At 39.6% G+C, this 25,007-nt stretch overlaps 4 protein-coding genes across 23 annotated transcripts; 1 reads left to right on the top strand and 3 right to left on the bottom strand.

Moving 5' to 3' along the window:
• Positions 1-1,044: 1,044 nt before the first annotated feature.
• LOC130721985 (protein MAIN-LIKE 1-like) lies at positions 1,045-3,430 on the top strand. The gene is made up of 3 exons (XM_057572574.1): positions 1,045-2,150; positions 2,232-2,992; positions 3,074-3,430. The coding sequence occupies exons 1-3, from the start codon at positions 1,136-1,138 to the stop codon at positions 3,332-3,334; spliced, it is 2,037 nt and encodes a 678-aa protein (XP_057428557.1). The 5' UTR covers positions 1,045-1,135; the 3' UTR covers positions 3,335-3,430.
• LOC130721986 (uncharacterized) lies at positions 3,411-4,797 on the bottom strand. The gene is made up of 4 exons (XM_057572575.1): positions 4,113-4,797; positions 3,927-4,028; positions 3,779-3,844; positions 3,411-3,699 (listed from the first exon to the last, which is right to left on the bottom strand). The coding sequence occupies exons 1-4, from the start codon at positions 4,470-4,472 to the stop codon at positions 3,640-3,642; spliced, it is 588 nt and encodes a 195-aa protein (XP_057428558.1). The 5' UTR covers positions 4,473-4,797; the 3' UTR covers positions 3,411-3,639.
• A 48-nt stretch (positions 4,798-4,845) lies between these two features.
• Positions 4,846-8,484, bottom strand: LOC130721855 (protein FAR1-RELATED SEQUENCE 5-like). Of its 2 annotated transcripts, none has more exons than XM_057572435.1 (5): positions 8,338-8,484; positions 7,920-8,080; positions 6,614-7,791; positions 5,371-6,523; positions 4,846-5,261 (listed from the first exon to the last, which is right to left on the bottom strand). In XM_057572435.1, exons 2-5 carry the CDS (start codon positions 8,073-8,075, stop codon positions 5,070-5,072), a joined length of 2,679 nt encoding a protein of 892 aa, XP_057428418.1. In that variant the 5' UTR covers positions 8,076-8,080; positions 8,338-8,484; the 3' UTR covers positions 4,846-5,069. The 2 variants fall into 2 exon arrangements, with proteins under 2 accessions (XP_057428418.1, XP_057428419.1); XM_057572436.1 differs by having other exon boundaries at positions 7,920-8,094.
• Positions 8,485-11,640: 3,156 nt separating this feature from the next.
• On the bottom strand, positions 11,641-20,288 carry LOC130726468 (pre-mRNA-splicing factor ATP-dependent RNA helicase DEAH7-like). 19 transcript variants are annotated; one of them, XM_057577740.1, is made up of 10 exons: positions 17,507-20,288; positions 17,300-17,365; positions 14,985-15,049; positions 14,834-14,894; positions 14,647-14,745; positions 13,997-14,054; positions 13,766-13,839; positions 13,574-13,619; positions 12,511-13,486; positions 11,641-11,846 (listed from the first exon to the last, which is right to left on the bottom strand). In XM_057577740.1, the coding sequence occupies exons 1-2, from the start codon at positions 20,217-20,219 to the stop codon at positions 17,307-17,309; spliced, it is 2,772 nt and encodes a 923-aa protein (XP_057433723.1). In that variant the 5' UTR covers positions 20,220-20,288; the 3' UTR covers positions 11,641-11,846; positions 12,511-13,486; positions 13,574-13,619; positions 13,766-13,839; positions 13,997-14,054; positions 14,647-14,745; positions 14,834-14,894; positions 14,985-15,049; positions 17,300-17,306. The 19 variants fall into 19 exon arrangements, with proteins under 19 accessions (XP_057433723.1, XP_057433728.1, XP_057433716.1 ...); XM_057577745.1 differs by having other exon boundaries at positions 14,606-14,745; XM_057577733.1 differs by having other exon boundaries at positions 13,766-14,054.
• Positions 20,289-25,007: the final 4,719 nt, after the last annotated feature.

The raw sequence follows: 25,007 nt of genomic DNA on the forward strand, positions 1-25,007 counted from the left end.
GCTATAATTATAAGCTTTGCATTATTAGATTTTCTTTTAAACTAAAACTCTTTCTTTTATAATGACAATATACAAATGTCAGGGACTTATGAGATAAGGTGAAGGCAACATTACACATGCACTTTCAACCTCATTTATATTTGATTGAAGTTTTTTTTTTTTGATTACATGAAAGTATGAAACAAACACACTAGTATAATCTTTGGAACTCCTTCTTCAGAGCTTTCTGCAGCAGCTGCTTTAGCAGTAGTCCCTGAGAACTTCATGACCCTATTCTCTGCCTGTCTAGCTCCCCTGCATGACATTGACACATTTCACTTGTTAATAAAAAATCTGGACAAGACTATGAACCCAATTGATAAGAACTTTGTAATGCCTTTGAATTTGTCATTAAGAGATTGATTAATGATAATTTACCGGAGAATCAGCAAGGTTGATTTGGTGATGCAATTAATACACTATGATTGCAGTTGTACAATAATGTCTCAAATCTCAATACACTGAACTAACTTAACTGCCTCAGTTGCTAAAGCCTCAAAACCTTATATGGCTGTACTCATTTTGATAATGGCAATGTGCTATTCCCCAATTGCTGAGTCATTGTGATAATTGTGAAGTTAATTAGTTAGTCCATTAGATAGTTAGCTAGAAGGGGATTCAAAAGGATTGGAAAATCAAGGTAGGTAGGGATTCATTCTGTACAATTGATTGTTTAAGAATTAAAGAAGAGATTCTCTGTGAAGGAAAAAAACTTAGGTAGTATTTCATTCTCCATTTTCTTCAGTTTTTTCAATTATACATCTTCATTTGTGAACTGTCATAATCAATTCTTCATCTAATATGTGAACTGTCATAATCAATTTTGTTCCATTTCTGTTTGTTTCTTTTACTATTGATCATGTTTAAAGAAAAGTAGATCTAAACATCCTCAACATACTTGATACATGTTTTGCCCTCCGTACTTTCAGTTTTCATTCTTAGAAAACTATCTTCAAGTTGAGTAGCATTTACATATACTGGTTTATTCTTTTCAGTACTTAAATATGCTAGACATGCTTATTGATCAAGTATGTTAGATATTCTTTTTATTTACATATACTTTTGCAATTATCTGATGAGTATTATTTTTTAATAGATGGCTAAGAGGAAGAGCCAAGGGCGCAGGAAATCACATGTTGCTGGGAGCTCCCATGATGCCACGGAGGATGTTGAGGATCGCCACACAGCCCCGGATGATGTTGAGGATCGCCACAGACGGCTGCATGCTTCTTTTCGTAGAGTCAGAGGCAGATTTGGTGAGGACCAGGATGTTGGTGGGACATCAAATGAGGAGCGTCGAGACCCTTGTGAGATGATTCCTGAGCCTTCTCGTCAGACGACTCCCGAGCCTTCTCCGCCTTCTCCGCCTTCTCGTCAGACGACTCCCGTGCCTTCTCCGCCTTCTCGTCAGATGACTCCTCAGAGTTCGGCAGAGAGTGAGCATGAGGTTGATGTGGAGCATGAGGTTGATGTGGAGCTTCAGGTTGATGTGGAGCCTGAGGTTGGTGTGGAGCTTGAGGGTGATGCTGGAGCACGACGGGATGAGGTGCCAGTCCAGACAGAGGCACCGTTTCCAGGGGGGCCTGATGATCTGTCACTGTTGGTCCGTTACCCACATCACGTTGCACCGTGTCTGTGGCATCATATTATAGGCACCGACCCGCGTTACCCCGATAGAGGTGTGTTGAAGTTTGCCAGCGCTGGGATGAAGCTGGCAAAGCTGACATGTGAGGGCGAGGGAGACGATATGAGCGCTGTTCGTCAGCGTGTGGAGGGGACCGGACTCTATCCGCTCTTCAGTTGCACCTATCTGGAGATAGACACACCCCTTCTATCTGCCCTCGTCGAGAGATGGCATGAGGATACCAGCAGCTTCCACATGCCATTCGGGGAGATGACCATCACCCTGGATGACGTGTCATCTATACTTCATTTGCCGATGGGTGATAGGTTTTATACTCCCGGACAGGCCAGCAGAGAACAGGCAGCGGAGACCTGTGTTCTGCTCTTAGGAGGGGTAGCCACGGACTACATCATGGAGTTTAAGGCGGTGAAGACCATTGGCTTGCGATTCGGGTTCTTGCAGACTCTTTACACTAGGGCTCTTGCTGGTTAGTTGTACTGTATACTTAATTTATTTGCAACTATTATATGTGAATTAAATGATTAATGGTTTCTTTGTTGTACTTTAGAGCATCGGCATGACCATGCAGCACGGATGTGGCTACTTCACCTCCTCGGCTCGACCTTGTTTGCGAACAAGAGTGGAGGACACTACACTTCTGTCCATTGGATCGGCATGCTGCAGCACCTTGATCGGGTGTCAGAGGATGCGTGGGGCGCCATTGCACTAGCTACACTGTATGATGCACTTGGTCATGCCTCACGGAGGAAGACCAAGCAGATGAGCGGTTGTTCTTCCCTCCTGGTAGCTTGGGTGTTTGAGCACTTCCCACCCACCATTATTCAGCGGATTGAGGTCCCCGAGTACACGGAGGACCAGCCCAGAGCGTGCAGGTGGATGGAGTCCCGGGCTGGGCATGCTGGACTGATGGAGAGGCGAGTTCTCTTCGATGCGATGACGGCAGAGGACGTCATATGGACACCGTATGAGGAGCACAGGAGTCACAGAGAGCTGGACGTCCGAGCTTTATACTCAGGCTACATCCGGACTCCCATCCGGACGGCCGTGCGACCTCATCTTCCTGAGCGTGTGATGCGGCAGTTTGGGTACGTGCAGCCTATCCCGCGACACCCATCTGTTGTGATGGGCATGAGTTCTGCTGCGGAGGTCGTTGATGCAGCATACCAGGATTATGAGCCACACTTGATTCCAGGGGGGGTCCCTAGTATAGTGGATGGAGCGGCAGTAGATGATTACCTGGACTGGTACACCGGTGTATCTCACCGGTTCATCATCCCGGATGAGAGTAGGGCCGATCTCAGTGCTGTGGTAAGTGTGAACTTAATTTTCTTTATGCATTTGTGGTTTTGTGTATGCGGTTTACTAACATGTATATTGATTTATTTTCAGGCTTCTTTGCGTCGGGCCGTTGATTTGCTAGAGCAGGGACTTGAGGTCGACGACGGTCCCCCTAGAGATACACGCTCCCGCACTTTATTAGAGAAGTGCCTCACTGTCATCAGAGACTTGAGCAGGACCCAGAGCGTCACTTTCGTTGGTGTACGAGGAGGCAGAGGTCGAGGCAGAGGAGGAGGCGGAGATAGAGGAGGTGGCAGAGGCGGAGGCAGAGGTCGTAGGGGTAGGGTGGGTCGTAGGGGCAGGGGGCAGTGACATTATTATTATGTGTACTTTTATCGCACTATTAGTTTATACACGCTTTATTATCGGTCTGTACTTTTATCGCATTATTAGTTTGGATTTCACATTATCACGCTTTACTTGATTTGATTACATTTTTATCTCTTTTTAAATCAGGTAAAATAACAAACAAAATCCAATGGGAAGTGAAATAACGCACATAATCCAATTGAAGCAAAATAACGTACATAATTCAAGGGACGCAACATAGCCTACATAATCCAGGTCAAGGATTTTTTAAAGTTGCAAATAATTCAAAATTAGCCAAATAACATTAATCAATCTTCTGTAATGTCGGTGAATGTTTCAGATGGAGGTCCACAGTCACTGGAGAATACCTGTGACGAAAATTGAGATGTGTAAAAATCCACAGTCACTTTTATTTTAATTATATATGTGTAAAAAAGATTTCCATACCTTAACTATGTTGGGCAATGTTATGTTCAGGTAACAATTAGATTTTCTAAGAGAAAACACAGCTACCTAAAAGCAAAAAAGGAAGAAATAATGTTCAACTTGTCTAAAGAAGTGGAAACAATAGTCAAGTCGGTTAGAAATAATAAACCTTCTGGATAAGCATAACAGATCCAACATTTATGTCCTTCGCGAATTCGCTTTCAGTGAAAACCTTGTGATGGACACTAGCACCGACAGTGCCCGTAGGATCCTGAAACTCAAACCCATATGGCATTGACAGAGGACATTTAAATACCATGACATTGATGAAAAAGAACGCGGAAGATGGAAATACCTTCAGGGTAACTGACACATCGCCGAATCCGTTTGGCGTGCATGATTTGATAACTGCGACGATGAGATCGACCCTTTCTAGATGGTGAGTGATTGAACCCAGAGGAGTTGCAGATCCGCCTAATTGCAGGGCTGAAAGCCAAGCATTGGAGTGAAAATCGGGATCAGTGTCGTGACCGTCTTCGACGACGCGCCTAACAAATTGTTGGGTTGGAATGAGGTGTCCGTCGGTGGTGGAGCTACGTTGAATCATGGCGGCCTGGACAACACCAGCAGGGCCGGGAATGAGAGGACGAGAACTTGCAGAAGAGTTGCCTCGGAGTTTGCAAGGGCGGATGAAGGTGGGCAAATCTTGTTCCATTTTGATTTTGAAGGTTTCGTTGAAAGAATGAAAGGAGAGGATGAATACAAGAAAGCTTAAATCAAGCAAATTTATAGATGAAGGAGTAATGGGGTTGGTTGTTGTTGGTGGTTGATAGTAATTAGGTTGGCTGTGGTTGGATGAGAGTAATGAGGTTGGTTGTGGTTGGTTGTGGATAGTGATGGAGAGACTTAAAATTAAAATGAGAAAAAAAATTAACGTTCGGATCCCCAGATTCCGAAGTTGTTCGGATCCTATAAATCCGAACTGTCTCGGAAACCTAAATGTCGAAGATTGTTTAAACTTGGGGGTGCCAAATTTAAGTATATGACACGGAAATGGAAATGAGTCGTCCGAAAGATTTCGGACTCCGTAGTTCCGAAGTACTTCGGAAACCAAAGTTCCGAAATTTGCTTAACCAGTTAAAATGACAGTACCAGAAACAATGCAGGCAGAATCACAAGTTCTCATAACCAGCTACATTGCAGGGCAGAAACAGATAAAATGCACATGAGAAATAGTTTAATACTACATCATAATACTTTGAACTTCTAATTAGTTGTACATATGTCATTGCTACAAACATCAATCCTAGTCTCAATCTTCTCCAAGGTCTATAAAGACATTCTCTTGAGGACCACCCGTAGGATCAATCCAAGCATTCAATTCTGCCGTAAATGTAGCCAAACGCGCCGCATACGGGAAGATCCATTGGTCGGTGGGTTCTTTGGCCAAAAACGGCCATTGGGGAGCTATTGTTGGCATAGGATGTCCCGGCTTAAGCTTGAGCTACATTTGAGAGTATAGCAATAAAGTTAGATAAGAACAAAGTGGCTGAGTACAAAGTATACTAATTTAACGTGACAAGCGAGTGTAAGGTACTTCATAAAAGTTATACCTGAACAAAGTGGTTGGTGACGTGACCAACTGCTATAACGGGATGTACTTCCGGTGGGGCGCCTCCTCTCAATGGCAGATAAGTGTAACAACCTTTTAGTGAAATGGAGATGAAGACAACTTGCAACCTCGTAGCAATGAGGTACCCCATCTCCGGTAGAGACATCCACTTGTCTTCCGTTGCAATTGTACCAATCGGAAGGATGAGACGATTTTGTAGAGACTGAACCCTCTCATAACCAAATATGTTGCTATAGTAAGCGGTATTCTCTGAGAGTTCTACAAGCAACTCTTCCCTAATCAAAGGCCAACCGTCTTGACCTATGTCGGGTCTGAACAATGCAGCAACTGATCTATAACCACAATTACCATCTGCAATAACATCTATGACTTTTTCTATATATTGATGGAAGAAAGATGGCAAATCATCCAAGTATATGCTGGTGGAGGACTGCTTGCTCTTCTTAGACTTCTTGCTTCGAGGACAAGAGACTTTGTTAGGTGTTGGCTTGAGGCTATTGTTAACATGTTCCCAATAACAAGGATCACGTTGTAAGGATGGTTTTTGTTGACTAGGTGGTTTACTCTCCATAGCCTTGGACGAGCGCTTGGGCTTTATCTTCACTTGAGGAGGACACAGTGAACTACTAGAAGGACAATATAGCTCTTTTACCTTCCTCCTTAGCATACTTTGGCCCGCAACATCCAAAGTGTTGAAATAAGCGGTCAAGCCATCAATCTCTGACTTGAGGTCTCCTTGGTTTGAGGCTTGACTCCCAATGGGTACATGGTCCCAACCAAGTATCTTCCAGAAAGTATGGATTGCCTCATACGGAATTCTATCATAACTATGAAGTGCACACGCACAAGGAAGCCCATGGGTAACTTGGAATGCGCATCCACAACCATCACGCATCACTCTGTTCTGTTCATCTTCCATGAGTTGCATGGCCTTTCTGGACACAAATCCCCTGATATTTGTATACATGGGCGACTTGAAACGATGTTCTACAAGGTTGATACTGCGCTCAAATGATGCCTTGATTTCATTGTGTCGTACAGTGGTCAACCTATCCACTGCATCCCACGAGGCGCACAAGTCACCTCTGCCGTCTTTCAGCATCCTCTTCAAGGTTGAGTGTGCACTTTCAGCCCTGCATACAAAAGATCATACTCTATCAATTTCTGGTAATAAAGCAAGACTATGAAATGAAAGATCACAACCAATAAAGTGTGCATTGTACCTGTTACTCGTTGTAGTTCCAAAATGCAACACAGAATTGGTCCACGCACTCACAAATTTCTCCTTGTGCTTTAACCATGTAGTAGAAATGTAGGATATGAAATCTGGGAAGTCCTTACACATGACACACATTTCCTTCCATTCCTCATCAAATTGTTCCACTGTTTCAGCATAAATCAGGCATTTCCAGTTCTCCATCACTGAAAGGGCAAAATCATCCGTGCCAATCAACACTTTGCACTTTGCCTCCACATTCTTGTTTATGTGGAACCGGCATAATAAATTGGTACAATTGGGAAGACATTGCTTAACAGCACTCAGTAAAGCCAAATCTCTGTCAGTCACAATCACTTGAGGTAATCTGGCATCATCGGCAATAAGAGACTTCATGCACTCCAAGGCCCAAACATAGTCAATTGTGTGCTCCCTAACTATGTAGCAAAATGCTATGGAGAAAGTCAACCCCGTAGAAGTGAGACCAACCATTTCAAGCAAGGGGATCTGATATCTGTTTGTCTTGTACGTGCAATCCATGATGACCACATGAGGGAATGTGTTGAAGAGTCTGACCGCATCAGGATGAGCCCAAAAGAGATCCCTAATCTCACTTGAATCAGCTTGTTGCCTTTCAAAGTGAACATACTTGGCTTCTACCAACTTCTTCATCAAATGTTGCATTTCTGTCAATGGTCCCCTCTCCTCTTTTTTAAACCTTTTGTTGCAACTGTAAACTTGAGTGATTGTAGTCAAGTTACTTGGATTGTTTTCCTTCAATGCCGCTAGTATTTGTCTCGGTGGAGTCCAAGTACTAGTCATGGTGCCCACAAGCCCCTTCTCTTCCTCTGTTAGTCGACCAACGTAGGGGTGGCCAACTAGTGATTTAGCTGGTTCATGGTTGTGTTTACCATCCATCACTTTCAGCCACCACATTCTATCACCCTTCGTAGGTCGTCCTTTGAGATTAAACTTACAATCAGTCTTTTGTGATGCGGTCTTTTTGTACTTGAATGTATTCGGGTCCTTGTATGGCCTGTAAATACCATGCTTCGCACACTTAATAGTAACAAATACCTTTCCTCCACTTATAGCATAGTCAGACCTTGCAATCACCAGCACATAACCATTCGCCTTTCCAACATTCTTAGCCCATTGTTCAAGCTCATCACGAGTATCAAATATCTGTTCAATGATAACATATTGCTTTAGAAATAAAACATCCTACCAACCATCACTAATTATTCAATGATCATCACATCATTTTCCAAATACATAGTAGTATGTTCCAACAAAAATTATTCAATGAATACCTGGTCAGTTGTAAATAAATGTGTGGCGTCCACGCTTATACGAGGGGGCACCCACGGAATGATATTGCTAGGAGGCTCAACATTCCCAGAACCGCATGCGGCATCGCATGCGGCATCAACCAGTAAATCTTCTTCATATAGGTACGGTTCAGTCATTCAGCCTGCATGTAACAAACTGCAACTGGTTAACTACTTCGGACATTGGGATTCCGAACTCGTTCGGATACAGACAATCCGAACTCGTTCGGATACAGACAATCCGAACTCGTTCGGATACAGACAATCCGTATCAAGCTCGACAGCATCAGAATACAAGCAAACAATGGTGGTGCAAAACGAACTTCCAACAAACAACAATGAAATGTAACTACAATGATAAGTAAAGCAGGATATGAAGGGGGAGAGAAATGAAACTTACCAGAAGGAACTTGGTAGCAAGGTGGAACTTGGAAGGAGATGGTGGTTGAGGGTGGAGCAAGTGGAACTTGGAAGGAGATGGTGGTGAGGGGGAGGAAAACAAACGTGGAGGAAGAAGAGGAAGAGTGGTGGTGGTGGAGTTTTTTGAATCTGATTGTAATGGGGGGGGGTGGTGATGGGGTTGGTGGTGGATGAGTAATGGTGATGGAGTTGGTGGTGGAGGAGTAATGGTGCTCAAAAGGTGGCAGTGTGCGACAGGTTTTCGGATTCAACGAATCCGAAGTACTTCGGATTGTACGTTTCCGAATTATGTCTGTCATTTAAGTGTCAGATTCAACAAGGTATTATTCGAAACTTTGGATTCCGAAGTGTTACGGATACCCGGTGTCCGAAAGGGTAGTTCTGGCATTTTTTAAAAAATCTGGGGTGCCATTTCTAAGCCCTGGGGTGCCAAATCCAGGGCTCTCTTCACTGCTATCCCTAAACAAGAAACACCACACCAGAAGGAAGCACACAAGCTGAATTTCTCCCAAACCACTCGCAAACCAAAGCACAAATTTCACTGATCCTATCCTTCCCTTTCACATACGCTCTCTCAAGCTGCTCCGCCGCCACATTTCTCGAACAAACCAAGCTGTTACATTCGTTGAGGTTTTTACCAGAACCTCTCGGCAACGACACATAGAACGAACCAATGAAACTCTCCGATCGATGACCGTTCAGCAACTGCGTCTTGGGGAAACACCAAAACAAACCATTTTCAATCGCAAACCTGTGCTGAAACCCAATTCTCCGAAGCAATTTGATATGGTTGTTTAGATTGAATTTCAGTGCAAGATCTAAATTTCTGGAAGAGTCATATGGATTTTGAAAGCGTGTTCTAGGTATTGGAACAGACCAATGAATAATGTTACCAAAAAAAGTAAACTATTTGGGCTGCAGTTGACAACAATAGAAAATCAAGTGATTAACACTGGTCTCTGTTATTGCTCCGAAAAAATGAACTATAATATTGTTTGTAGGAATTCTGAAATTGTTACTGCCCATATTTATTTATTTATGTAAATGCCCAAAAATCACAGTAAGGCTCCTATTTTATGTAGAGTTCATGGACTAAATGTCTAGCTCAAGTTGGCAGTCCTCGTCAAGTTTCACCTCATAAACAATCGGTTGATGCCCCTCATAGTACATGTGCCCAAGTGACGCATACAAAACCTGAAAACCCAATGCACTCGCACAATCCCAAACACAGATCCACAAATTGTTGATACGTGTGATTGGGATACGATCCGAAATCGTAACCGTAGAAATCAACATGAGGTATGAACTGGATCAGATTTGTTACAAGAGCGTTGGAAATTCGGTTTGCAACCTTGTGTCCAATCTTGATTGTTGATCCAGCTATATCCTGGAATGCAAGAGCATTTTCTCTCAGATCTGGTATCGTAACTGCAAATAGCCAAATACTGTTTGGACCGCAAATCCCTTGAATGAAGCACGGTTCTTGCAGGATCTGCCCTGAAACGGACCACTCTTATTCTCCCAATGTCGCGACACAGCCACCGCCAGCCACTCTGATTCTCCGCTCACCTCCTCCGCAGGAGCGCTGATGAACTTCTTCATGACTATTTTTTTCATTTTATTATAATAGGGTTATGAATGTAATTTAAACCACCTATCTATCTTCAATCTCTGCCGTTAATTTTTGTAATATTATATCCTGTGGTTAATTTTTGTGGTGTATGAATACACCACCTAATTGCATGGTGCACATTAAACGCTCGTCAAGTTTAAAAAAGTTGTTTAGTATCAAAGAAAGTGAAAAGAATCGATTGCCACTTTTCATAAGTGAAAAAATCAAATGAGTGGGGTGCACCTATTTTATGTTCTCTCTCTCATATTTTCTTGCCTTTCATAAGGGTGAAAATTTCTTACAAAAATGTGTTTTCTTTCTTTGATTCATCTCTCTTATTATTTTATCGGCTTCCAAACGAATGATGGATGTTTTTTGGTATTTCTAGATTACTAAGTACTAGCTGACTAATTGCATGTTTGGATAGAAGTAACTTCAATTTAATTTTTAGAGTTGTACCATGATTTTGATTTAACTGTAATTTTTCACTATGCATCCAAATATGCAAAAAGTAATAATCATTTGTTTCTAAAAAATGTAATAATGATGTGTAAAATAAATAAATGTATCTAAAATGTCAATATGTGAAAGGTGCTCTTGGCTTTTTAGGATTAGTGGTTTACTTACAAAAGTGTGTTGTGCATTTTCAAGGTAAAAAACAAGTTATCTTGCCTTTTAGTGTTCTAGGTGGATCTAAAACAAGAAAACTAGCAATATTGTTTTTTAGTGCTAGAATCAAATACATTTGATGCTTCAGTGAGCAGCACTGATTCAATTGTGAAAATATGAATAAACACAAGAACAAGTTGTCTGGTGTTAAATTGAAACTTGAAAGACTAGTGCTCTGGTGAGTATCAATAAACTAAAGAACTGATGAAATTAAACTGCAGAAGTATTTCGAAGTTTATTTCTGCAATTAACCATTCATGCTATTTCGAATTTTTTCAATGCAAATTCTCATGAAATTTACTTTATTTTGCTCAATAAGTTCAAATTGATTAAGATCTTTCTCTCTCACAATTTATGAATTTGCTCAATAAGTTCGAATTGATTAAGATCTTTTCCTCTCACAGTTTATGATTAAATTTGAGATGAAAATTAACTTACGTTTGTCTTAATAACTCAATTTTTTGAACAACTTTTTTCGATGTAAAAGTGGAATATATAAAAATAATAACGGAATAAAAGAATTCGTTACATTTTAGAAATGGTGATGATTTGTCTTAAAAGTTTTTTTTTTGTTGAATAGTCTTTTAATATAGGCTTTACATAAGTAACATAACTGAAACCGTCACATTTCAAAAATGGTGACCATTTCTCGTAAAATTTAGGAGGCATATATTTTTTTGGGTGCATAAATTTAGGAAGCATATAAAAATTCATAATAGATATAGATTCCTTAAATTATGGATTTGAGGCTGAGAACAAATTCATAAACCATAAATTCACTATTTGAAGTAAACATTTTATTTATCTCATTGTTAACATGTTGACAATACTGTTCACCAGAAGTACACAAAATAATGCTTCAGATGGTGCTGGAAGACTTGAGAGACCTATTCGGATAAGGGAAGCCAACTTGCATATAGAAAAAGGCTGGCATCAATTGAAGCTCAAAACTACCCTAAGTGAACAACAAATTGCACTTAATTCAAGAAGAAGCAAAAATCATGGAGGGACTCAAGCATAGTTGCTATGCTTATTAATAAGAGGGGTAGAACAAAGTATGAAAACTCTATTGGTTCTTCTAAATATTTGACCAGTATACACAATAAAAAAAAAGATTAGAACTCTAAATTACCCACAGAAGAAAACTCTAAGCCCAAACGAAAAGAGCTGCTTTTAAATGTACATTCTAAAGCATGAATTCGTCCTCCCTGAAATAAAAGTAACATGATCAGCTTGTTTTTTCAAATAAAAGGATTCTAGAAAGACCAAAGGAAACACTTAGAAATTTGAAATTTAAATTGAATTTGTCCTTCGGGCCAATCCAAATGTTTTTGTGACCTGATCTAAGTTGAATCCTTACCTATCGAATCTCTTCGGGTCTAGGGACGGGTTCTGGTTTAAAAACTGACCCAATTAACATTTAGGACCGTCTAAAAGTCTAGTCGAACCCGTCCCACGAACACCCCTACTATTTTGTATGCTAAATGTGTCTTACCACTTTACAGCGCTTTTATTTAAATCGCTTTTATTTAAATCGTTGTAGTCTGTGTCCATACTCCATATACAAAACGGCTTTAAAATGTGTATCAGTAGTGACAGAATGTTTTGATGATGATCATTTAGAGCGCATTCTGTAAGATGCAAAAACGCTTGTGAAGGCGCTCAAGCACTTCAAAATGACAAAATAAAGCGCTATAAAATGACAACCTCACCCAAGCTTGCAGGTCAAGAAACAACTTAACCTATTCTTCCCTTAATAAAAATTATCTGGTGAAATCTTGGTCAGCTTTTCTATTAAACCTTTAGCAAAGCACAATGATATCCCTTAACAACAATAAGAAGTAACATGCTACATGACAGAGCCAAACTCACCAGTTACTCATGCCCTTAAAATTAAGGCCTCCGGCAAATTTCCACCATTGTAGATTCCAAGATTTCTGAAAATGAAAGTTTTAATATTATGAGATGATTCGACTGAAAAAACAGATATGAAGAGACCATCCCTCATAGAGATCAACAATTTCAACCTGGAGAACGAATCAACAATTTACACTTTTTACCGAATTATCAGTGCGTAGGCTTTTCCCTCCCCCTCCCTCTCTCAACATATCAAATCAAAGTAATATACAACATAATTTACAAACCAAGCTTCTTTGGTCTCAAGTATGTGGAAGAACCCTTTCTTAAACCTGGCACGGAAGTTTGCTGCTGATGCTGAGCCATCTTTTCCTTCTCCTTCTGTTTCCTTTTTCTCTCAACCTCTGCTTGTACCTTCTTCAAATTCTCCATCTCCTCCTCCATGGCTGTTTTCTTGTTTCTTCTTATGTTCCAGTATAACATGTATCAGACTCCTTAATAGACAAAAACATGGGTCCTAAGATCCCATGTATAAGAAACAAAACCAATCAATTAAGGTTTCAAATAGCACCCATAAGAGCCTACAAACGAAGACGATAACAAAGAGAGAAAGCATATTGAAAAATGGTTTGTAAGCTTTTAATATTTTGAGAAAATGATGTAGAAAAGGAATTAGATGCGAATCCCATTTACAAAACATGCTTGACTCTCAATTGTTGAACTTGCAGTAAATATGCTATCAAGGAAATAGGTCCTCTTTTCATCATAGTATCCAATTCAAAAACCAGATCAGTGTGATTATTTGAAGTGTTCTTGATAAATATGCAACATTTCAGAATTAAAATAGGTAAGAGAGAGAGAGAGAGAGAGAGAGAGAGAGAGAACAGATCGGGAATGCCCCATCTTCTAATTTATGCCTGAGCTTGCTCAAAGCCTCAGCATCACGACCAGTTAGCTCTAGACTCTCAATTGCATTTCTTAATTCTCTACCCTGCAACATAGAATGATGGATGGAAACAAAGATTAGATGCCACTCATGCCAGAATTAGTGAAACTGTTCAAATCATAATGATAGCACCTGAGCTGCTATTAAAAAGTGAAGATATTTCCTTGCCACAAATTACCTGCCAAAATTAGAGATTACTGGGTTGTCATATTCAAAATATCAAGTAATCATTTGTATTGATTCAGGTGCATTTAATTGCACACCATTTAATTTCAATGTGTGATTTTGTTCCCATGTAAGGCTTGTTATTAATTAAGCAGCTACCTTCATGGACTCCGGAGATGAGGCTCTAAAATATCTCGGCATGCTTCATGACCTTGATAGTGGTTGCTCCATTTCTTCAGATCTCAGTCAATTCAAAAAGAAGTTTTAACCTTCTCTTTCTCTTGTACGATTTCTCTTTTTCAGTGGTTAATTAAGTGTTCACAAGGAAAAAACAAAAAATGGAAACTAAAAAACCATGGAAACAACTCCACGCGACACATAATGACTTACAAATGCTTGATTTCTGAAGTCGACAAATTTCCGACGTCCGCCACAGAGATGATAAGTTCTGTCACACAAAATTAACGAATAATTAAAATGAAAGTAAGAAGATGGAGTATCAGACCACATACTGCAGTCACTGTAATCCAAATGAAGAAGAGGTAGGATAATGAAAATGGAGAAAATTACGGAAATCGATTAAAAGATGTGAAAAAAGAGGAGGAGATCTGAATCAGGAGAAGATAGATTGAGGGAAGGAGATGACTTAGCGTTTATTCCAGATATAGAGGTATTGAAAGAAGGAAGGAAAAGGTGGAATGAGGGTGGGTGACAACGACAAAGTTGTAGCCTTTGATAGTGCATGTGCTTCATGGGAGAAAAATATTTAGTGTCTGAGAGAGGGAGAAGAGATAAAAAAAAGATGAGGGTTAGGAGGGAGATCTGATTCAAGAGCTTTTTGTTAGATAGAAAGAGATAATACACAATACAATATTTGATAAAAAGCTAAGCATAACATATATCACTCAGAGTCTCAGAAAAGAGAATGGTTCCCCTTCTGCAAGTTATTTCATGGAGACATGTGAGAATTTCTACTATTGAAGGTGAAGCCCTTCATACTTAATTCATAGCAGCATCAAAGGAAGATTAATTAATTATACTTGACCGCCTTTGCTTGCACTCTAGCTAGCATAGCGCCTTCTCGCACCAGTTCCCCTCTGAGCATTGAAGTAGATAAGCCACAGGGGAGCAAGGTCATACTGTGCTGGGAAATTAAATTCCATCAGTGTTGAAATTAAATAGTACATCTCAACAAAATGCTTGAACATTAAGTTATCACTAAAATACCTCTAAGACTATACACGCATAAAGCCTTGGGTCAATAATTATTGGCTTCCCTCTCTTATTTCTGAAAATTGGTATCAAAAGATCAGGACATTAGGCACATAAAACAAAAACATCTTAGAATGAAACAGCACCACCACCTACATTTTCTTACCCAAGGGACTGCTATGGTGAATGAAACTGATATCCTTGGAACCTCAGGAAAGGTTTCGATCAGATCTGAAAATTGGAAAGTTTCATCCACTTTGACTTTGAGTGAGTGAGAAAATATGCAATCACAATTTAGAAAACGCAAAACTCAATGATGAGTCCCATTGGAATTGGAAAATTTTCCAACCACCTATAATGCTTATCTAATACAAGAGCAAAAGATAGCTTGAAGAAGAAAAATAATGAAAATGGATTTTCTATTTCGTTTCCACATATACATAATTAATCTCTTAATTTCCTTCTTAGTTCTTAATTCCTACATTAGCCACCATGTGTTCAATCACAACATGACCAGCTCCCTTTCTATTGCTGAAATTCCATTGAGCACCAACCAACCTACTGAATTGTGGGACACTAACCCTCAGTCACCACTTTCTAGATAAAAAACATTGTAGAAGGACAGGTGTACCCTTCAATTATTGAGCCAGAGTCAAAAAAATAATCTGCAGAAGAATTGTCTTTCTTTCTCCAAATTGATCTTATATTGTTCCCAAGGAAAAAAGAGAGGATCTTAACCCCACTTACTTAATCACCACATTGAATCTTCGCTTTCTTCTTTGGTACATTATCAAACTTCATCAGTAGTGTGTGATATGAAGTTAATTTCTATAAAACTATAAAAGTAACTTTAGGATAGTTTGAAATTAAGACTAGGCACAGAAGTGAATCTAGATCTATGATTTAAAAAAATGTAGAGCTTGTGTAAGAGGTAAGCAAAGGTAAGCTCTGTCTAAACTCTAAAGCATGTGCAGACCTCATCTCAATATCTACCACCAGCAGAGTTTCTACTTTCTACAACTCCAAAGTGAAGCCTCAGCTGCTTTGTGTGTTCTGTATAGAGGAGCTCAACCACTTAAGGAGACGAACTCTGTATAGACTGTATTCTCCTTAAGTTTATATTTACATTCATTCGCTGGACCCAGAATTTTCTATTTGCATCTAGTAATACCAACTACTAATAGTGGCTCATTTTTGTACCAATACTGCAAGAACTCTTGGCAGGATAACAAGAGCTTCTATGATTTTGCATGCTAAGTGCATTCAAACAGTAAAGTTTTCAAACTCAAATCTTAAGGGCATTTGAGATTTCAAAACAGAAGAAGTTCTAGATCTAGACTCACTTGTAATAAAAAAACACAGCACAATCAGATTCAAATTTTAAATAGAAATGCCAATAAACAAAAATCAACAGAAAATGTATATGAACTGAATAGCGTATAGCTAGAAACTTTAGGCACAACTCAAGCTGAGACTAAAGAAATTATGAAAATCCATTCTATGGACACAAGAAATCCTGATGATCTATCATTCAGTATCTGTCAAACTTAATGCAAATATATCTAGGAATAACTAGCAATTTAGAATGACAAACGAAAGTAGTCAATAACTTTCAAAACCAGTAAATATATAAATAAAAATGTCTATTCCTGAAATGAAAAGTATTGATCTGTTTAAATTTTAGAATAGGAAAATGAGTAAGCTAGTAAAAACTTAAAACTGATTATATTTTTAGCACAGATAATTGCATGAACATGTAAAAGTATAACTCATTACTTCCCATCATTTGCTTGAAGACTGTTGAGCATCATTTGAATTTATAAAGAAAAGCTAGATGAGAATTAGAAAAACCAGTAAAGGATACCGTTCACATTCATGAGAAGGGAAAATTTATGTGATGATCTCATCATTCAAAGAAAACACAGACAGCGTACATTCAAACACTTGTAGATCGTTTAAATACCTATTGTCCTTTTTTTTTTGTGCAAAGCAAAATGAAAAATGGAGGTGCATCAAATCACAGCTAAAAGACAGGAAACACATCATACATATGCAGTTTGTGTTGTGGGAATAAAGCCAAAAAAGACATGACTTTCTAATTTTTTATCTTCTTTTTTGATCATATTTTGTATCCAATTTTGAAGCACTATACTACACTGGTATGAATGAATGGGTTGAGTTAGGGATTCATTTATGTTATAGTCCACGACCAATATATCCTCATATGAACCTATTCCTATCAAAAAGCGATGACTTGTTAAAAGTTCCTCATACATAAAAACACTTATGAGTGATTTCAGTAAAAAAAAAAACAATCGAACAGGGATTCTATCTGACACCTCACCCAAGCTTATGGAAAAAGAAATAACTTAACGTATTCTTTCCTTAATAAAGAGTCTCCCGGTGAAACCTTAGTCAGCGTTTCTATTAAACCTTAGCAACAATAAGAAGTGACATGTTAAATGACAGAACAAAACTTACCAGTTACTCATGCCCTTAAAATTAAGGGCCTCGGGTAAATTTCCACCATTATAGCTTCCAAGGTTTCTGAAAATGGAATTTTTAATATTATGAGATAATTGGACTGAAAAACCAGACATAAAATATATCATCCCTCATAGAGATCAACAACAATTTCAACCTAAAGAACTTATTACAATCAGCACATATAACAACATATTTACAAACCAAGCTTCTTTGGTCTCATGTATGTGGAAGAATTCTTTCTTAAACCTGGCATGGAAATTTGCTGCTGATGCTGAGCCATCTTTTCCTTCTCCTTCTGTTTCCTTTTTCTCTCAACCTCTGCTTGTACCTTCTCCAAATTCTCCATCTCCTCCTCCATGCTTGTTTTCTCCTGATTTTGTTTCTTCTTGTGTTCCAGTAACGATGTATCAGACTCCTTAATAGAGAAAAACATGGGTCCCAGTTCGGCCAGCCACTGGGGCTCCACTGCTGTGGTACACTGCATGTACTCCTTCGAGGTCAGGACCAACTCGTGATAGACAACGTACTCGGGAGTGCAACCCATACCGTATAGAGCGCTGCTGGGGTGAAGGTGGCACGGCATCCCACTCCGGCAGTTGATGTATTCCCGTACCCCCTTTGATCTGGCCGAGTTGTGGAAGTAGGCGGAACAAACCGCTTTTCTGACAATGTCAGTATCAGGAAAGCATGTGGTCAAGGGAATGTTAAGCTTCTTGAGGATGTCGAGCAGCTGGGATCTAACCTCTCTAGCCTTTCGTAGACCTTTAACATGTAAAAAGTGGTCATTGCACCAATCCCCTCGGTAGTCATGCTGTTTCCACTGCTGGTAAACGTTGTAGAGGGTCAAATGATCGGATTCCGGAACGGAAAATCTTTCCCGCGCAGCATCACTCTCCTCAGCTCGGTCCTTGGGTCGGAAGAAAACGGATGGTACGGAAAGCATCGAGACGATGGTTAGAACCTCCTCGAGGCAGCCTAGCTTTTCGCCCATCAGAAGCATCTTCGCGAGCGGAGGGTCGAGTGGAAACTCGACCATTTTCCAGCCGAGATCGGTTAATCCTCCTACATTGTTCAGGGCTCCCAACACCCACAACTGGTACATAGAGTTGAGGATGTTATCTCGCGGGGGTGGATCCATGAAATCGAAATCAAGCACGTCTTCAACTCTGAGGGATTTCAGCAGCAAGATCACGTTGCTGAGGTTGGCCCTCTGGATCTCTGGAACGGGACTGGGAAGCATCTCATTCAGGTAAGCGCTCTCAGTATACAGCCGATAGCAAGTACCGGGTCCAGTTCTGCCGGCTCGACCAGCACGCTGGTCCGCAGCAGCACGGCTAACTGGGAAGACTTGGAGAGCGTCCATGCCCAACCTAGGGTTATACACCTTCATTTTACCATAGCCTGTATCTATGACATAGTGAATGCCGTCCACAGTCAAGGATGTCTCTGCAATATTAGTGGCGACAATGCATTTTCGGGCTCCATCTTCAGCTTTCTGAAAAATTTTGGCTTGCAAGTCAGCAGGGAGTTGAGAGTATATGGGAAGGATCAATAGTTTAGGAACTTGTTTCTTTGAAGAAGAAGAGGACACCATGATCTGGTCCATTCTTTCAGCAAGGGCATAGCAAGCTGCCTCAATGTCATCTTGGCCAGTCATGAAGATAAGGATGTCACCTGGAGGGCTGGTTAGGTGAATAGTCATAGCCTGCTTCACTGCACCTTCCACATAGTCTTCACAAGGGGTTTTACTCCATATTGTATTCACATCAAATGTTCTCCCAGGAATATGAAAAACAGGTGCACTTCCAAAGAAATTTGAAAATTTCTGTGCATTGAGGGTAGCTGAAGTGACAATTAGCTTGAAATCGCGACGTTGAGCTACAACTTTCTTGAGAATTCCAAAAAGAACATCTGTGTTTAATGATCTTTCATGGGCTTCATCCATGACAATAACCCGATATTTGTCTAGATCAGAGTCTTTGAGTGTTTCGCGCAGAAGTACCCCATCAGTCATGTACTTTATAATGGTATTTGGGCCAGTGACATCTTCAAAACGGATAGCATAACCAACTTGATCACCCAACTCGGTTTCCATCTCCTCACTAACTCTCTTAGCAACACTCATAGCTGCCACACGCCTCGGCTGCGTGCAACCTACAATACCACCACCTACAGTATAGCCATCCTCATGAAGATACTGTGCCAATTGGGTTGATTTTCCTGAACCAGTTTCTCCAACCACTACCACGACCTGATTTTCGCGAATGACCTGCAATAACTCTTCTCGCACTGAAAAAATTGGCAGGTATTGCCTTTGCTCTGACATGGATTTTGACTTAGCAAACTCACTCACGGCTTCTTCCCTCTTGTTCAAGTGCTGTGAAAACTTAGGTAAATCGATTTTACCATCTTGACCCACTGCATCCATCTCTTCTGCTGTCTTCTCAACTCCTAAGATATCACCAAGCTTTGAACCTGCTAGCTCCCAAAAGTGCTTGCGAGATTTATCCATACTCTGCTTCTCATGGATTTTTCGGACTAGATTGGACCCTTTGCAGGAAATTATGGCCATGTCAGAGGTTGGATCTTTGATTGGCATTATTGGGTCTGCCTGCTTGGTGAAAACAAGTCTGCCATCAAGAAAAGGAGGCTTTGTATCATGGACAAGAAGAGTAACCTTTGTGTGTTCTTCTTCATCATCATCAAATTCACAAGTCTGAATACCTCTTCTAACAACACCTGAATTAATCAATTGTCGGTCCTCCCAGTGAGACAATTTCTTCTTCGCAACAACAGCATCATACACAGAACTGCGTCTACCAACAACATCTTCTCGCACTTTTCTTTTTCTCGCCACAAACTTCACTCTGTCCTCGCCGCCGCCGCCGCCAAACATTAACATCGTCTCTGTCATGACAAAACCCTAACCTAGGAATAACCGAACAAACTAACTCTTTTCGTTTCTCGTTTTCTTTTTCACCAAACCCTTTGTTTATATAAATAAAATACTATATCTATATCTGATTTGTTATAGATTTGTTCTTTTTTTAATAAAGATTTCTTATTTTTTAACAAATCTAAATCTAAATCTAAATCTAACCAATGCTGATTCATTTATAACCAATGCTCCACTCCTTTTCAAAAACTATGCTCCACTCGTTAAAAAAAAAACTATGCTCCACATTATTTCCAAAAAAAAAAATCTTTTAATATAATTTTAATATTCATTTATAATTTTTTTACTTAGAATAATAGATTGTTTTTACCTCCAATTTTAACGACACAAACACTATATTTGATTCATTCGTCAACGTCAAGTCGACACAAGCAACATGGGAAAAAAATACACACTCTTGAATTTAGCATCCGCTTAACCAACGCTACTATACTTTGGCTAAGTAGCTCCATTGTCAGCTTGGGTAAACACTAATATCACCGGCCAATGTGGAGTTCGACTGCTAAAAAAAGGCAACAAAGGGCCGACGCTACATTCGCCGACCAATTTAACATCGATTTTAGCCAACACTAATTCCACTTGAGCGCAACACTTTCATGGGCGGAAAACTTTAGCATCGTTATTAGTCATCAATTCCTCCGCCCATTCTTCATTAACCTCTCTTTCTTCCTTCCCCAGACCTCACATTCACGCTTTCACCTTCTTTTGCCCTTCTTACTTCTCGAGCGCCCTCCCCTACTTTGTCTCCCCACACCCTCCTCTGTCGCCATACACCCCTTCACCCTTCGCCACCACCCATCACCCATAACCCCTCGTCACTTCCTTTCGCCCATAATCCTCACCCGCCACACTCATTCCTCGTTACCTTCCTTCAATGCCTCTCACCCTCCTTCGCCATTGTCACCCTCCCATTAGTACCCCCCTCCGACATAGGTTGTTTCGTCCCCTCCTTCTTTCTCCGCATATTTCAAAGACCCACATTGTTGTGCCAACAAGCTACCATTATGTTAAAGTGATAATAGTAAACAATAGAGAAGAATTGTAAAAGAGGAAATTATATTGAATTCCTAAGTTTAGCAACACCGACATTATGTTTAATTCATTCGCCAACACAAAGTCCACACAAGCAACATGAAGAGAAAACACACACACACACACACACTCTTCAATTTAGCGTCAGCTTAGCCAGTGCTACTTTACTTCGGCTAAGTAGCCCCAGCGTCGATTTAAACCGACACGAATATCACCCGCCAATATGGAGTTCCGCTGCAAAAAAAAGGAAACATAGGGCCGACGCTACATCCGTCGACCAAATTTAGCAACACCGACACTATATTTAAAAAGTTGCATTCAATAAAATCTAGAAAGAAATTCAGAAATTAAAAAGAAGATAAACGTTTGTTTTTGAATAATTAAGACTCTCCAAATCATCTTGTTGTAGCACATAGATAAAAGAAGCTTGTTTGGGGTATTCTTCCTGGAACCACCCTTAGAATTCATGAAGAGGAGCTCCATTCCCTAAATTTCCAGTGGCACATTATCTCAAATCCCTACGGCACATTATTTATATAGCTCCAGTTTGGCAAGAGTAAGGGGGGAACATGCAGAACATGAAAACTATAGAAATTATTGAGCCAGTACTATACTTAGATGAAATATAGTTATATGGTTTCTAAGCTATAAACATAATAAAAGGTTGCTGAATTTTGCTTGAGTAATTATTGATGCAAAAGTCTTTGATTTCTTTTGCTGTCAAATAGGAACATACTTGAAAAGTCCTTTGCAAACAAAAAAACCTCCTGCCTCAAGAGGGATTCATAGGAAACTGTAGAACATATATCTCATTGTGGATATATGAGGTAGAGTCACTCCAATACATAACTCACACTAAAATGAATTGTCAATAAATTTCTTCAACATGAAACAATTTTAGGCTTAGGATTATTATGAAAATGATAAAAGGTCAAGATATGGTTACATAACCACAAGGAAATCATCATGAAGGTTAGAGCACGAGGACACAACAATGGGGTTGAATTATGTCCATATAATTCGATCGTGATTGACTAGATTCTATTGGAATTCATAGATGAATTTATTTGGTTAATCTTGTAGTCCAGAGATGAGTAGTGCGGACAATAAAGTATAAAGTTAAGTAGCGGATAATGCACACAAGTCTTATATCCTGGTTCACCCAATATTAGTGAGCTACGTCCAGTCCTTAGCAACAACAAAGATTTTCACTATCAAGTATCAAGAATTTCTCCTTACAAGTATTAGCGTACGTGCCTCTTCGGGCACATTGAGCATTCTTTAGTCACTGCCTCTCCGGGCATTGTTGAGTATTTTTTTATACACTGCCTCTTCAGGCAAACGAGTATTATTTTATACACTGTCTTTCCAAGCAAATGAATATTCATTTATACCCACCTTTCAAAGAAAAACAAGTATTCTTTTATACACTACATACCTCTCCAAGCAACAAGTATTATTTATCCTGCCTCTCCAGGCATTGTTGAGTATTTTTTTTCTACTTCTTCAGATATTACAAGTATTCTTTTTCACGTCTCTTCAAGCATATTGATATATGAATTGATTACATTCTTGAGTGTTGTTCATACAGACTTATGAGATGTGTGAACTAATTGGTGAGAATTGTAATTGTTTTTTATGCCTCTTATCAGTTTTTATCTTGAATATGAAAGCTTTTCCGACATAAATATCCAATGCAACAGTTGGCATACTCGGCAACTCATCAACCTACGTAAAGTTGAAGAACCCAATTTTTGTTTTGAAGTTATAAAATTTGTAGCATGATATGTATTGAAAATAATCCACAAAAAATAAAAAATAATATAGAAGCATCCAAGTTATCCACTTTCCCTTAGTCATTAATAAGAGGGAAAATAAACTAATCAAATTTAATCACATTTTATTTTTCATTCACACACTATTTATTATAATATAAAACCAATTCATGATCTTATACCTCATCTGCTTCCTTTTGGACAATTGCATCTGACTTTTTGGTCCATATAGAAGCCTCTCGATCCCATATGACAAATTCAGCACTGTCAGTATCATCTCGCATATCTACTTGGACACGACACCTGTTGTTTTTTAGGTGCATAAATTTAATAAATTAGAAAGTTTATAATATGGAATGTCACAAAATAGTGTCTCTAACCAAATCCAAGGATCTCCCCAGATTCTAACACTTTCCCCACAACCAATGACCATCTTCCTTTTCGTCTTAGAAAGTCACAACCCTCCATTATGCTTCTCCAAATCCAAGAGAGCTTTTTACACATAGGGGCATCTAGGAAATCATTTGTAGGGTAATAGATGGCTTTAGGAAGAGGCCCAAAATGTTGATGGATTAGTGATAATGCGTCAAGCTTGTTTTGCCAAACAAGCTAGATTATAGAAGATGAAGTCTCTGAATCCTAAGCCTCATTCACACTTCCTTAGTGTTAGCGTTTTCTACTTTTTATAATGTATGCCCTTTTCTCTTTTGACCCCCCCCCCCCACCAAAATCTAGCAACTGCACCATTAGAGATGAATAGAAGGTTTTAGGAAACTTAACAATTGTCATTGAATAAGTGGGAATGGATTAGATCACCGATAACTTCCTTCCAACTCTCCATTCTACCATGAATACGGTCTTCAATCTAAGATAGAGAATTTTTCTTGTTCGTCCCCTAGATATATAAGAGACCAAGATATTGGCATGGGTTGTTCCACACTTCCATCTTCAGAACGTTAGCTATTTGTATCATCTTTGAGATATGCAGATTTAGGCTACAGACGATTCCTAATTTTATTGTATTAATATGTTGGCCTGAAGCTAAAGATAAGGTATTGAGAATCTCCAAAATCAGGTGCACCTCATGTGGGCTGGCCTTGGCGAAAAAAAAAAAGAGAATCATCTGCAAAAAAGAGATGCGTTAGGCTTAGGGCAGCGCGCTGCTAGTTTTATTCCTTCGATTTTTCCTTCTATCTTGTGAGAGAGGACATTAGCTTCAAGGACAAAGAGATATGGTAAAAGGGGACCCCCCTGCCTTAGACCTCTCTCTGGGTTCAAGTTCTTACTTAGATAGCCATTAATTTTGTATTTATAGGAGGTCCTTCTAACAACAGTCATGACTTGGAGAATACATCTCTCATGGAATTCGTAAGCACTAAGGGCTCTCTCTAGATAGCCAATAAATCTTTCAATTGTCTACCTTTGTGCTTCATCCAGTGGAAACATTATTGGGCAACCATAATGTTGTCTTGAAATAGTCTTCCCCCTACACACGCACTATGATTAGGCGTTACAATTTCATTCAGGGTAGCCTTCAGTCGAGAAACCATGATCCTCAAGATCATCTTTAACAAGAACTTGCAACAGCTTATAGGTCGGAATTGAGCCACACACTCAGGTCCCGACACCTTTGGTATTAGGGCTACAACAATTTCATTTAACTCCCGCGGAAGGGTTCCATCCGTGAAAAAAGTCTGAATAGCAGATCAGACCTCATCCTTAATCGTTTCCTAGTGGATTTTGAAGAAAAGCCATTAAACTCATTTGGACGAGGGATTTTAAGGCTTCTCTAAATGGTTAAGAGCTTATATGATCTCCGCATATATTACTACACTAATTAGTGCACTATTCAGATATTCTAGGACATTTCTAGGCATTGCTTCCAGGAAGCTCTCAATGATTTGTGTGCCTTCTGACTTGTAGGTTCCCTGGTAATGTT

This window comes from Lotus japonicus, chromosome 6 (genome assembly GCF_012489685.1).
Source record: "Lotus japonicus ecotype B-129 chromosome 6, LjGifu_v1.2".
NCBI lineage: Eukaryota > Viridiplantae > Streptophyta > Magnoliopsida > Fabales > Fabaceae > Lotus > Lotus japonicus.